General features: G+C 39.6%; 1 protein-coding gene across 2 annotated transcripts; it reads right to left on the reverse strand.

Moving 5' to 3' along the window:
* Nucleotides 1-99: 99 nt before the first annotated feature.
* LOC141753362 (CAAX prenyl protease 2-like) lies at nt 100-13,857 on the reverse strand. 2 transcript variants are annotated; one of them, XM_074611947.1, is made up of 8 exons: nt 13,290-13,857; nt 13,106-13,208; nt 12,426-12,509; nt 11,838-11,916; nt 11,567-11,734; nt 11,385-11,456; nt 10,325-10,387; nt 100-1,939 (listed from the first exon to the last, which is right to left on the reverse strand). In XM_074611947.1, the coding sequence occupies exons 1-8, from the start codon at nt 13,427-13,429 to the stop codon at nt 1,851-1,853; spliced, it is 798 nt and encodes a 265-aa protein (XP_074468048.1). In that variant the 5' UTR covers nt 13,430-13,857; the 3' UTR covers nt 100-1,850. The 2 variants fall into 2 exon arrangements, with proteins under 2 accessions (XP_074468048.1, XP_074468047.1); XM_074611946.1 differs by lacking the exon at nt 100-1,939 and adding an exon at nt 9,502-10,243 and having other exon boundaries at nt 13,290-13,848.
* Nucleotides 13,858-14,438: the final 581 nt, after the last annotated feature.

Raw genomic sequence — 14,438 nt, forward strand, 5'->3', positions numbered from 1 at the left:
GGCTGGTAAAATGTGTGAGTGTATAAAGGAAGGCTGGAGGGGTTGACGGGTTGGTGTGTGTGTAGCAGAATTGAAAACCCTCAGAGAGTTATGAAAACCATACGGCACCATTCTGTCCCCCTATCATGCCTATGGCTTCAGACTCATGCACTCTCATATAAAAACACACACACTCAGGCTTCAAGTAGTGCACGCTGCACAGCATCCACAGGAGTGGAAAGTGTTTGTCAGCTCTGTGAGATGCAGAGATCGTCTCCTCTTTTCTTCTTCTTCTTCTCCTCTCATATTTCTCTTCTACCTTTTGTCTTTCTGCCTGATCCTCCTGTTCTCAGTCAGCCTTGCATTGTTCTTTTTTGTGTTTCTATATTTAATTCCCTAAACCCATTTGTGCCCTCAACCGATTTTTTTAAAACGTCCTTTGTGTTGTCTGGGCTTGCCAAAGCAAAAATGTGTAGAAATTTTCAAAATCGGTCAAACCTTTCTGAAAAGTGAGTTTTACTTATCATACTTTTTTTTTAACCTTTATTTGACCAGGTGTAAAAAAACCTCATTGAGATTAAAAATCTCTTTTTTAAGAGTGTCCTGGCAAAGATAGGCAGCAGCACTGTTACAAGGTTGCAGACACTACTATATCTAGTATTTGGGCACATGGGACTACTGTTTTTGCAATAGACTCCATTATATTTTAGGATAGAACAGCAGTCCCATGTGACCAAATACTAAATATAGTATGATAAGAAAATGTTTGTATCTATAGCTGGAAATGAGTTTGCATTTTAGCACTTACGGTTCCCTTTTTTTTAAATTGTTTTTTTAGTTAGATGCCTGAAATAAGGTCTGTGAGACTTTAACGTTTTGTTTTATGACATAAAATACATCAATAAATACCCCGTCGTGAATTTTGAAGCCTTAATGTGACTTAAAAAAGGCATTTGCTAACAAGTTGGCGAAATGAGACTACTAAACGTCATCACGCCGACTCGTCCTCCGACCGCGGTGTAGTTCGTTTATAGCCTAACGTTAGCTTTTTACTTCTGGCGATTTGATTTACACTTCAAAAATCAGAAAAGTGGTGTTCATTTGTGAAGGTTTCTTGCTGAACAAAACGTGTAGGTATCATAAACGTGTGTTTGCCACAGAGCATTTTTTCTGGAATAATCCAAAACCCAATGGAGAAATGTCATTGGCTTTTAGTCGAGGGAACCAGGGCGATGCTAACTTCCTGGTTGTCCTACAAAAATACGTCATTCCTGCATTACTCTATATCACGGTTCTGCACATACTGTATATGCTGTGTAAAAAACATTTAATAAACACAATGTTAGCGTTTTTCCTAATTTAAAAAAAAATCCTTACTTTGACTATCAGTAAAAGTGTGATTTTTCATGTGATCTAAAAATGTCAAAGTTGTACTGTTAGATACTTGCTCAAAGTATGTCTGTACCAAATTTCAAGACTTTTTACCAATCAAAACAGATGAGTGGCATTTTTCCTTATCATCCTAAATATAGTCTTTGGGCACAAATTCTTTCTTCATCTCCCCCACTCTTTACTCTTTTTTTCTGCCGCCACCACCCGTCATTCTCTCTTTCTACCGAGTCCATACCAGCTGGAAGTTTTTACAGTTCAATGGAAACATTTGAGTATGGAGCAGGAATACCTGCTGGACTATGCACGTGTGTGTGAGTGAGTTCATTCTTATGCTGTTATACAATAATATCGTACGGGCACAGATGTCTAAGAGTATAGTGTTCTTCGGTGTGTGTGTGTGTGTGTGTGTGTGTGTGTGTGTGTGTGGCTACCACTCTGGGGCATCTGGAGGAGAGGAAACAGGAAATGCCAGATGTGCATCAGCCTGACCTCTCAGTAGCTGGGGAGCAGGAGCGTAGACTGGGGGTACCTCCGCTGCCGTCACATGATCCTTCCGCCATGAATGAGCCTGGTGCAAAGTCAAAAGCTGAGTTTGGATATAAAAATATGATCTTTTTAGAGAATATAAAGAATATTAAATGAAGGAGACCGGTCTCTTCTACCACCAGGTAAACCTAAACAAAATTCTGGATTTGCACCGGCAGGCTTTATTGCCGCATCAAGGATTGTTATCCGCCATTGGAAGAGCCAGACAAAATCAGGCTTTGCTGAACGAAAGTTGATGATAGACTCTTTTGAAGTTCTAATCGCAAGAACTAATAATTACCATGGAAAGTTTTATGAAGTTTGGTCAAAGTTTCTGATGTATATAAAGTAGGGCTGTCAAGGTTAACACGTTTATGCGTTAAATTCTAATTTCTTTAGCGCATTTACGCAACTTGCGATATTTAGGTTGTAGTGGGCTCAGTTGTAAAGCTAGAGTGAAGATACTGACATCATATGAAACTAGAAAACCTAAGGAATCCATTGGTGCCAACCATGTCATGTGAAGGAGACTAAATATTGCTCCAAATTTACGCTATATTTTGGCGAGGAAAAACTGGCTTGACCATTTTCAAAGGGGTCCCTTGACCTCTGACCTCAAGATATGTGAATGAAAATGAGTTCTATGAGTCTCCCCTTTACAGACATGCCCACTTTATGATAATCAAATGTAGTTTGGGGCAAGTCATAGTCAAGTCAGCACACTGACACACTGACACAGCTGTCGGTTTCTGGACAATATTTGTCATTGTTATGTGTTGTTAATTGATTTCCAATAATAAACATATACATGCTATTGAATAAAGCATATTTGCCCACTCCCATGTTGATTAAGAGTATTAAATTCTTAACCAATCCCCCTTTAAGGTACAATTTGAACAGATACAAAATCTGGATTAATCCTGATTAACTATGGACAATCATGCGATTAATTGTGAATAAATATTTTAATCAATTGACAGCCCTAATATAACGGAAGGAACCTAACAGGATAATATGCTACCTTGATGACATGCTTATTAATTTATTTATTTTGTTTACCTGTCTCCACATCTTACTGTTTTTTTTTTTTTACTGTACTATTTTTGGTTTTCTTTTGCTTACTTATTTTTCATTGTTCTACTCTAGCAGCTGTTTTAAACTTTAAACTTTAATTACAAAAAAGAATATTAATAGAAGCCATCAGCAGTGAGTCTGAGGATGTTACAGATTTAAACAACTGGGCGAGAGACTGTAAATTGTGGTCTACCACACACAAACAAGCTTGATTGTTTGCAACATAAGTGGAAAAGTGCTCGGGAGCAAACAATAGTCCTTCACATAAACGCTCATCACGTCTTCTCTGTGGAAAGTGTGACCTGCCACAACACAATTGAGGCAGCTTGATGTCATTATTATATGCAGCTTCTCGACGCAGCATGATGAGATGGAAAACTCATGGTGCTGTTTGTGTATAGTTGAATCAGTTAATAGCCGCGGTCCATGTGTGTCCGAGCCTGTGTTCCCTCTGTGTACCCCAGATGCGCCGGCTGGCTGTGGTCTGTTGGTTTTGGCACACATAATATATACATTCAAACTATTCAGTAGTCTTTTCCAGTTATGTACAACCATCGGAACTAGATGGAGAACAAAACCTCAGGATCCCGGAGAACCTAAAGAGCCTTTTGGTCTTGTTCCCCAGCTCTTTTTCCTCCTCCTCCTCCTCATCCCTCATCCTCCTCCTGTTATCCTCTAATTTTCTTGGACTACCCCCATCCTCTTCTCTCCTCTCTCCCTTTCCTTGTTATTCTTTCATCCCCCTTTCTTGTACCCTCCTCCCTTTCCTTATCTTCTCCCCCTCTTCTCTTTTCAGTCTCATTATCTGGGCTCCCAAGTCAGCAATCTCTCCCCCAGAACCTCAGCTTTTGCCCCAGTCCTCCCTCACTCTCGGTCTGTTTATTCTATCTGGTTGACCCAACTTCCTCCTGCTCGGACTGCCACGCCCCCTAAGACACATTCCAGAAATGTAATTGATAGAGCAGACAAAACTTCTCCTTTCCATAGTCCTGCACTCCCAATTCCCCTCTTTAACATTAATCTACTTACAGTACCTCCAAGCGGCTCTATCTCCCAACCCAAAGACCTCTAATGGAACATACAGACCTCCTGATTCCCCACCTCCTAGGTCACAGCCTACCGTCTACCTCCTTGACTCCTAGCCACTTGCCACATATCATTACTGGCTCTGATATATTCTTCTAGCTTCCAAGCAGCTGAACTTTACCGTCCAGATCCAAAGCCCTCTCCATTTCACTTCAACCGCTAACTCTATTTTCTAGCAGCTGAATAGCTGTTCTGGATTTGATGTTCTTTGGTGGCCACTGAAGCTTTGGTATCTGGATTGATAACACTTGAATATACACTCTATGCCCTTTTCTTCACTCACAAAGAACATGTGACATGAATTTAAGAAGACGAAAGGCTGAGCTATGCTAGAAAAGTAGTAGTTCGACAATGTTGGAAACACAGACTGTATATAAGAAGTGGACGTAGTCACCATGGTGTCACCCATTGGTTCGTGGACTGCGGTGTTGAAGCATTGAATTCATCATTTTTGCCGTCGTCATCTTGTTTTTTTGCAACCAGAACAGTACAACCAAACGCTAAATAAGACATTTTCAGGTGACCAAAAAGGTTATAATTAACTTCAATGGAGTGAAAACACACTGTGAAAGGGTTAGAGTTGTAAGGTGAAAACACGGACAACTCCCAGACCGGACAACGGCGTGGTGGCAACCTGTCAATCACGAGGTAGCCACGCCCTAAAGCATACCCTGCTTTATGGTGAAAAGTTGGGAAAAGTTGAACTTTTAGCGGCAAAGTGCGACCAGAAAGGACCCGCAGCCAATCAGTATACAGATCCTGTGACTCCTGCGACATGTTGAATGAATTTCTTTCTTGTGTGAACGTAGCCATAGAGAGGAGGGAGATGCAATCACCATTTAAATATAGGGATAACACTAGTGCACATTTTCAGGCAGACGCAAAACTTTCCACATATTTTACAAGCATCAAATCTCTGCCTCTGCTTTGGTAAAGGCTGTCTTGACTTCCGGCTGAATATAAAGGACTGCCGCTGGTGCCGAGGTCACCAGACATCCACACCAATGTCAAGGAAACTGTATTTCCTCGCTGTCGTGGGTCAGCGGAGTATTAGACTCGCACCGTTCAGGCCTATTGAACCGTTCGTGCCCTATCAAATAGAGCAGGACACGTCAGTTCTCCCAGTCATTTTTCCCGACCGCTGGTGTCTTATGTCATGCACACACACATGAACACACACACACACACACACGCACACACACTGAAGCAATTAGCTGCGGCCTTGTGGTGAAATAACGGAGAGTAGGCATTCCTGGTGATTTTCTGTGGAGTGGAGGAAAAAGACGATACTTTTATCCACTTCTTCTACAAGGTCCATATGTTTCATCTGTCATAGCAGACATCCATGTGCTCTCCATTCACACCTAGACTGTCAACAAATCCTCGCCACAAATATCTGAGCAGAGGGGGGTCGCTGTCGAATGGATGGATCCAGAAGGAATAACCCCCTGCGAGCCAAAGTCTACAGTTACATGAACCATCAGCTGAAAGAGCTCAGGGACACTTTTAGAGGTATGCTAGTTGGTACGAAGAAGTAGTATACTTCAAAGTTATTTTATGATGCATAAGTAAAGTATACTAATATCAATGTACTAGTAGTATACTTAGTATGTAAGTGTACTACCTCAATACTTCTTGGGACTAAATTGGCCCACTTTTTAGTTTATAAAAGTATACTTTTAAGTGTACTTTAATTGTATGAATAGTAAACTTTGAGTACACAACTAGTTTACATGTAAGTTGTATTTTGTACTGCAACTATACTATGCACTATACTACAAGTGAATGGGTATACTGTTAATAGTTATATACTTGTAGCCGACTTTTTAGTTTATGAAAGCACACTTTCTACCTTATAACTTAGTAATTAGCCAATGATTTATGTGTTATATAAAGAGACTTGCTCCTTTTGCTATTTTACTTGATGTTTTGTGATGATTAAAAAAAGAAAAAAAACGAGAATTCAAAAACTTGATGAATTGAAGTAAATTCATATCAAAAACATCTGTTTACAAACTCTTACACACTTTAATAGACTACTCTATCAAAAAGTAAGCACAACTACAAGCCAAGTATTCTTTCCTGTAGGCCTCTAAGGCAAGAATACTTAATTATACTTTTCTTAAGTATATCTCGAACAAAAGATTAAGTACAAGTATAAGCCAAGTATACTTAGACGTTTCTGTATACTTGTCAGAATAAGGATACTTAAATACATAAAACGTAAACTGAAAGTAAACTCTCTTATTTATGTTTAAAATAAGTATACTAATAGCACACTTGAATAAACATGTATTTGGTAAGGGAACCTTGCTTGCAGCTGTGTCTATATGCATTGTGACCTTTATTAACCTTTATCTAACCTTGAAATAGTTTACTGAGCATGCTTTTCACCCATGTCCTCGTTCCTTCATGCTCAGTCTCACTCATGTCTCAACCTGGGAGCTGCCCAGTAAAAACACAGCAGCTCCAGTGGAACAATGTCAGCTTTTCAAGATTGGGAACTGGCAACCAACAGGGGCACTGGGAGGGTTTGGAAAATCTAATTTGTGTCTTCATTTACTGCCTTAAAACAAGATGTAAGTCATTCTCATTTACAAGTATTCTCGGATTCCTTATACTGGCAAAAAAAAAAAAAAATGGAGAATGGAAAAAGTGAATATCATTGAACAGCTGCTACTGAATTTCCAGTTAGGAGTCATATGGCAAGTTTAAAACAGACATGGCTGCTGATGGAAACTGCAGTGATCGAGCTCTATCTGTCCAAAAGCATTTTTTAGCTGCAAAGGCTTGGGTGACACAAATGCACGATCATCTGGACTGCAGTCACAAATGTAAAGAGGAACCTCAGACAAACAGAAACTCTGCATGAAATCACCAGAAAACTGAAAAAACTGCTGAGAGGCAGAAAGAGAGATGGAGAGAGCACTGGGAGAGCAGTATTCCTTTTCCAGATGATAGACTCAGCTTTTCCATAGACACGTACACACAGACATCTCGCACTTCTTTGTAGTGTCTTTCATGATGCAGTCATATTTCTCCAGAGACGGAGCCATTTCTTTGTGTGTGTGTAATGGTAAATGCATTAACAGTGGGGAGAAAGGATGACGAAGCCACAAGAAAGGGACGAGACACAAAGGCTCAGAGCAACACAGACAGACAGACAGACAGACGTCGGATGTCCTTTGAGTAAACCCGTCGCACGTCTGACTCCTCTCTGCACTCTTTGTTTCCTCCTATTCTCTCAGGTCTCCTGTCGAAACTCAACATTTTGCACCCCACGTAATCCCTCACGTAACCTGACCTCAATCTTCACCGTGTGCCTCACAAAGAAAAAAAACAGCCATTCTGAAAGAAAGTGCATAAAAACAGTAAACTGCAAGACTCAGCATCAGTAAAGGAAGGTAAATCACTCCCAACCACAATTGCCAAAATCTCCTGCAGACCAATTATGTGCAGGAAAGTCAAATAACAGCCTGTTTGTCTTTGCGCTCTATTAGTTCTGCTGTCGTCCTTTCACATGGCTGCCAAACCGGAGGTTGTTACACTTAATCTCAGTGTAATTCTCCGGGAAAAAACACAGGGGAGGGTAAATAGGTACTGTAATACAGTTGCTTTTTGCAAAAACGGCTGTCAAGCTTGATCCAGAGCAGCAAAGTCCCCCAAATCCCCAAACTCTCAACAGCCAGCAGCTGAAGACTTAGTTGTACTGGAGAGATACCAAGTTGTGTCTGGACTGAAATGTATGAAAGCGTATAGGAGAGATGGAGCATGATGGGAAGTCAGCAGTCTATCTTTGAATAAATAAAGATTTGAAAAACACCTCCTTGTTCCCTTTAAACCTTTCCAACATTTCACAGCAACGAGCAGAAGATAAACCTGCAGTTTGGGACCAGATTGGTATAGAAGCAATGAGGAGCATGCTGCTGTTACACACTCGCTGCTCAAACACACAACACACTCCAGATGGCTTAGCATACTGTAAAGACGGGTAAACAGCTAGCCTGGCTCTGTCCAAAGGTAACAAAATCTGCCCAATAGCACTTCTAAAGTTCACTAATTAGCATGTTATGTCTGACTCCTGGAGTCTCAACTGGTTGCCTAGCAATTGATCGGCTGGGTTATGCTAGAAAAGAACTAGTTCGTACAACTTGTTGTCCGACCATGTTGGAAACACAGACTGTATACTGTATAAGAGGTGGACGTAGTCACCGTGACGTCACCCATTGGTTTTTGGACTGCTGTTTTGAAGCCTCGAATTCGTCATTTTGGCCGACGCCATCTTGGTTTTTTGCAACCAGAAGTGACACGAGAGGGTGGAACTAAGTACTACAACCGAATGCTGAATAGGACATTTTTAGGTGACCAAAAAGGTTATAATTAACTTTCATGAACTGAAAACACACTTTGAAAGACTTAAAAGGACAACTACCACACCGGACAACGCCGTGGTAGCGACCTGTCAATCACAAGGTAGCCACGCCCTAAAGCATACCCTGCTTCATGGTTTATTTGACTCTAAATGGGACCATAATTTACTAAATGAACATCATGCTGTATTGAAGAAGACTTGAAACTAATGATTGAGACCATAAACTCATGTTTACAATGTTTACTGAGGTAATAAATCAAGTGAGAAGTAGGCTCATTTTCTCATAGACTTCTATTAGGGATGCACCGATTGTGAGATTCTGGGACGATACTGATACCGATGTTTAAAAAATCTATTTGGTAATGTTTTTGTCGTTATCTATTCCTTTTTTGTGCCAGGGAAACAAAGACGTCTTCATTAAAAAATAAATAACTGCTGTTTTAAAGTCATTCAGCATTTCATTACACTGTCTTTGAATGAGCACAAATTCAATCATCAATTTATAAAACAACCTTTAATATAACCTTCTTTCACATGATAAAAATAGTTTTTTAAATTTTTAATAACTAACACAACATTTAGCCGGCACAAAATTGTTTTAAGGCACTTCCACATTGGCTTCACTTTTCAGACCCCGAGGTTGCCGCCTGGGCAAAACCAAGCTAACTGTTTCACCATGTTTCCAGTCTTTAATCTGTTATTCCTACTATACAAAACCCAGCTGAAATAAAAAACTCTAAAACCAACAAAATGTAAAAAATATTGAGACCAGACATAAAACGATTCAAAGTGTGTGGCTGCATCAAACTCAGGGCAATTAAGTGAAATGAAATATGCATAACTATAGTCTGGAGCTGTCTATGGGAATGTCTTCCCTGGTTTGGGTTGTATACAAAGTTTTTATAATGATCTCATCAGTCTGCCTCATTAATCTTAATTGTCAGACACGACCTTCCACCTCTAAGTCCTAACCCTCTCCTCAACTCTGCTACTCCACATTCTCAATTTCCTCGGGGAATCACTAACGTTTCCTCCGTCCTCCCCCTCCATCTTTCCTCTTCTGTTCTCCTCGATTTTTCTTTTCTCTGAATGTCTACTGGCATTGCCCGTGTTGCTTCTGGCTGCAACAGTTTTTTCTCACAAGCCTGTCTTTCATAGCCTTATTTGTCCTAACAATGTGACTTTACATAGCTGTTTCTCTCCACTTGTGTTGGCCTCTGTGTCTGTGATTCTGTCTGCCTGCCTCTCATCGTCTGCATATGTGTCTTTCTCTACTGCTGTCTCCTCCGCCGCCGTCCCTTCTCACTCATTCACTTTCACAGTTCATCTGTTTTTCTCTGCCACACACACACTTTCTCTCCCTCTCCGCCAGTGAGAGTTGTACTGGTGTTGTGTTTCAATACAGTAGGAAATATTTTCAGCCATGCAGGAAATGTCTGACGTGCTACAATCGTTCTCTTCTCATGCTCACATCCACCCACACACACACTTTATATAAAATTACTTTTTTATTTGAAAACCCAACATAAAATGAAATCCATCGTAAAAAAAAAAAAATGTTTTAAGAGCGGGAGTATATTTAATGTAATTTAATCTAGCATGTAGACGCTGCAGGGGCAACCAGGCTGCAGATGGGAATGGCACCATAGAAGAAGGGATCCGTCAGTGGGAAGAGTAGCACCAGAAACAGAAGGAACCCCATTAGATACGAGAAGAGTAGAGCTGATCGTTGAGGGTGTTGCAGGGCAGAGCTGATGTCAGGCAGGCCCTGACTGTTACAGAACGAATGGCACAAAACTGGACCCACAACATGACCTATTAAAGACATTACAGGTTGAATGAGATGTGTGCCGTAGGTGAGTATGTTGGCGAGTTAATGTGCTGTTTATCTCTCACCAGTTTTCATGAATATGAAGGCAGTGAAGGCACCGAACACAGTCGTGTACAAGAACTGCATCCCTACAACAGAACAGCACAGGATTTTTGTGAGTCAAATTGATGACCAAAAGTTAATTCATGTGATGAATACCCATATATAAATCCCAAGAAGACACAAATATTGTGAAAGAATTAGGGCTGTCAATCGATTAAATTATTGAATCATGATTAATCGCACATTTTTTATCTGTTCAAAATGTACCTTAAAGGGAGATTTGTCAAATATTCAATACTTATCAACATGGGAGTGGGCAAATATCTTTGCTTTATGCAAATGTATGTATATATTTATTATTGGAAATCAATTAACAACACAAAACAATGATAGATATTGTCCAGAAACCCTCACAGGTACTGCATTTAGTATAAAAAATATGCTAAAATCATAACATGTCAAACTGCAGCCCAACAGGCAACAACAGCTGTCAGTGTGTCAGTGTGCTGACTTGACTATGACTTGCCCCAAACTGCATGTGATTATCATAGTGTGCATGACTGTAAAGGGGAGACTCGTGGGTACCCATAGAACCCATTTTCATTCACATATCTTGAGGTCAGAGGTCAATTCAGGAGTTCATTCAGGAGACCGCTGTTCATGTCCCGTGCGTTAAATTTCACTTCCACGTTACAATCAGCTGTTCGTTTGTGTTTCAAGTTCACAACGTTCAGTGTCATTTTCACTGTACAAATGTAGTAGTGTTAAGCCCAACCATGTATTTCTTTCCTAAACATAACTATAGTGGTTTTGTTGGCTAATCCATATCGTGACGCCAAGGGGTATGACAAAGCGCCGGTATGTAACGAGTTGGGATGAGAACGTGTTGTATGTAGATATAACCGGCTCATTCTAAGGTAACGAAAATACAAATCTTATATTCAGGTGATTATACACTAAAAGAAAATATACTTAATAATATTATATGACATTTCTGCCAATAGGTCCCCTAATTGTTACATATTGTTCCTTTAATTTGCTTGCATTATTAGTTTTAGAGGAGAGTTTTGTAAGCCAACTGACCTGACACCAAGAGGATGACACTCATACTGTCCTTGCGGAGGCGCCGTTGCTCTACGATGTGGTGGAAATGGGCTAGAATGACACATACAGTAGCTATGAATTGTGGTGAAAATAAAAAAATAATGTAGCCCTTGGTAACATGTAAATATGTTGTTCACAGCCTGAAAATGAGGTTGCCATACCAACACCGAAGAACAGCGGAGCCATGAAAACGGCAGCTGTGGGTCCTGTGCAGGGGAGCAGCATGGGCAGCATGGCCCCTCTGAACACCAGCTCCTCCGTCACTGGTGCCACCACCTGGTTCCTGAGCCACACTACATCTCCCACACACAACCTCCACGACTGAACATCTGGGACAATAAAATGATGACATACACATCATATGCATGCAAGCACACTTGTAAAACTCTCCAGCTGCGACATAACATCCAATAGACACAAAGTTGAACTCACCTACTGCAGACAGCAGTTCCCCGGTGAAGCCTTCAGTGTTGTCCATCGCAGAATGAACCAGGGGCCCGAGATAAAACACCTGATGTTTACATTTAAATGAATTGTTTATTACAGCCAGTGGAAGTATATAAAAAAAGATTAAAGATCTATATGGCACATCTTCAACACGTGGTTTAAACATGCACATGGGGATTTCATGGAGGTTGTAAAGCCATGCTGTATCGTATTGGGAACGGAAATTGAACCTCTGAAATGTCAAAACTGCTTTAGCGCAGCATAAATCAAATGTTTTAAGAGGGAAACGGGAGCCAGAGAGCAACTTAACCCTATAGCTTCATAGGTTGACTTAATGTGAAGCGGGTTAAGACAAATATGGTAGTAAAAGTTAGTATTGAAAGGTGAATGTTGTTTCATTGGCTTACTTTCTGGTCTTTTCTATCCTTTGATATTATGATATCAACTGTGACAATCAGGTGCTCAAGTTGAATATAGTCTAATTCTTGTAAATCAAAGAAAATATGCTCTATATGTGGGATAGAAACATGTTTTTCTTCAAGCTTTAATCCAACTTGAGACTCTCTGACGCACCATGGTTAGCAGTAGTGGCAGAACGGCTGCAGGAACCACACCTTCCAAACGAACTCCCATCAACTCCCACACAGACGCATCCACCTGGAGGAGCACAAAGTAGCTTTATAAACATAGTTTGTACCCTAAAGTGATTATAAAGTTAAGCCAGTGTGACCCTGGGCTTAACCTCACAAAACACCTTATGTATACAGTGAATATGCCCCCAGGAGTGAGGACGCCGTCCTTCACCTGGACGGTCAGGGTTCAGTATGAGAAAGATACTGAATCCTTGTCAGCTTGACTGACACTGACCTTTGACCTCCTACCTGCCTCTTGCTCTACTGTGCTTGTGATGCATTGTTTTGGTATAGATTGGGCATTGACAATAAGTATATATACACTCAGTTGCCATGAAGGCTATATTGTTTAGTTTTTGTTGAAACTGTTGTAGTGAGGTGTTGAATAAACTGGTTCATGTTGAAAGCGCTATACTCGATATTTCCCTATGAAGTATAAATTATAGTGGATTATAAACATATAGTAGAATGAAATGGAAATACTCAATTAAAGTGCCAAAAATTTGAGCTACTAACCGACTCAGATCATTAAATGTTTAAACAGGAAGAGGTTCATTCTCAGTGGTTTGTTAGAACATTGTTTATTGCAGTAAACTGGCCGATTTGTTCATGTGTACTCACCCTGACATCAGCCCAGTGCATCCAGGCCTTCACCACTACAGGTGACAGAGCAGAGACCAGCAGTACACTGGCACAGCGATGCTTTATCACACTGGGATGGTCCCTGCACACACACACACACACAGAAACAGTTTAATAGTGCAGTGTAACAGCACCGTCACAGGTGTGCTGGTGAGTTGTGTACCTGGGTAAGCTGCTTCTCCAGACGTACAAACTGCCAACGTACAGGCAGGCGAGCAGGAGGCAGCTCAGCACACTCACCCAACACTTGGTATGGGCGTGCTGCTTCACCACCATTATAGGACCACGTTCTGGTTCCACCATGACAGAACTGAGGGTTTGCTATCAGAGCTTCAGGAGGTTCCTCAGGTGAGCTACAGCGAGCACATCGGGTCGGTTCTGTCTGTCAGTCATTTCAGATTAGCACATCCCAGTGAGGTGGAGGTGTGAGCTGCAGAGTCAAGCTGATTAGCTCTAATACTCTACTGGGAGGAGACACATGGCACACACACTGTAATGATTAACTTAACAGATATAAACTACAGTGCAAGCAAGCATTGTTTTGTTCACTTATTTAATTGTATTTAAGTTGTAAACTGTTTTATTATTTTATTAATACCCTTTTTTATTGTATAAGTTGAATAATTGTATCATATTTTATTATTATTTTATTAATCACCTAACTTATTATATTTAAGCTGTAAAATAATTGTATTATCTTTTTATGAATCATCTATTTTATTGTATTTAAGCTGTAAAATTGCATTATATTTTATTATTATTGTATTAATCACCTATCTTATTTATATTTAAGTTGTAAAATTGTATTATGTTTTATTTTATCAATCACCTATTTTATTTTATTTAAGCTGTAAAACTTCAATATATTTTATTGTTATTTTATTATTACCTGTTTTATTATATTTAAGTTCTAAAATTGTATTATATTTTATTTATTTAATCAATCATCTATTTTATTGTATTTAAGTTGTAAAATTGTATTATATTTTATCATTATTTTATTAATCACTTATTTTATTGTATTTAATTTGTATAATATTATTCTATTTTATTGTTATTTTATTAATATAGTTTTTACTTACCATTATTTTACAACTATTACTGTTATTATAGCTTTTAATCATATTTTATTACATATTTATAACACATTGTTAAATTGTTTTTGTTGTTTTCATGGTTGTTCTGTCTTACGTTTGCTTGTCAGTCATCTGTGAAGCACTTTGAACTGCACTAACCTGTATGAAAGGTGCTATACAAATAAAGTTTGATTGATTGATAGATTGATATTTCACAGGTTCATGTTGTGTCCAAA

Source organism: Sebastes fasciatus, chromosome 16 (genome assembly GCF_043250625.1).
Source record: "Sebastes fasciatus isolate fSebFas1 chromosome 16, fSebFas1.pri, whole genome shotgun sequence".
Taxonomy (NCBI): domain Eukaryota; kingdom Metazoa; phylum Chordata; class Actinopteri; order Perciformes; family Sebastidae; genus Sebastes; species Sebastes fasciatus.

Excerpts from the sequence above, each read along its gene's own strand:
- LOC141753362 (XM_074611946.1), bottom strand. The coding sequence starts at position 13,429 with ATGGTGGAACCAGAACGTGGTCCTATAATGGTGGTGAAGCAGCACGCC. Across the intron at positions 13,209-13,289 it reads TGGAGAAGCAGCTTACCCAG|GGACCATCCCAGTGTGATAA; the intron begins GTACACAACTCA and ends GTGTGTGTGCAG. Across the intron at positions 12,510-13,105 it reads TGCACTGGGCTGATGTCAGG|GTGGATGCGTCTGTGTGGGA; the intron begins GTGAGTACACAT and ends GTGCTCCTCCAG.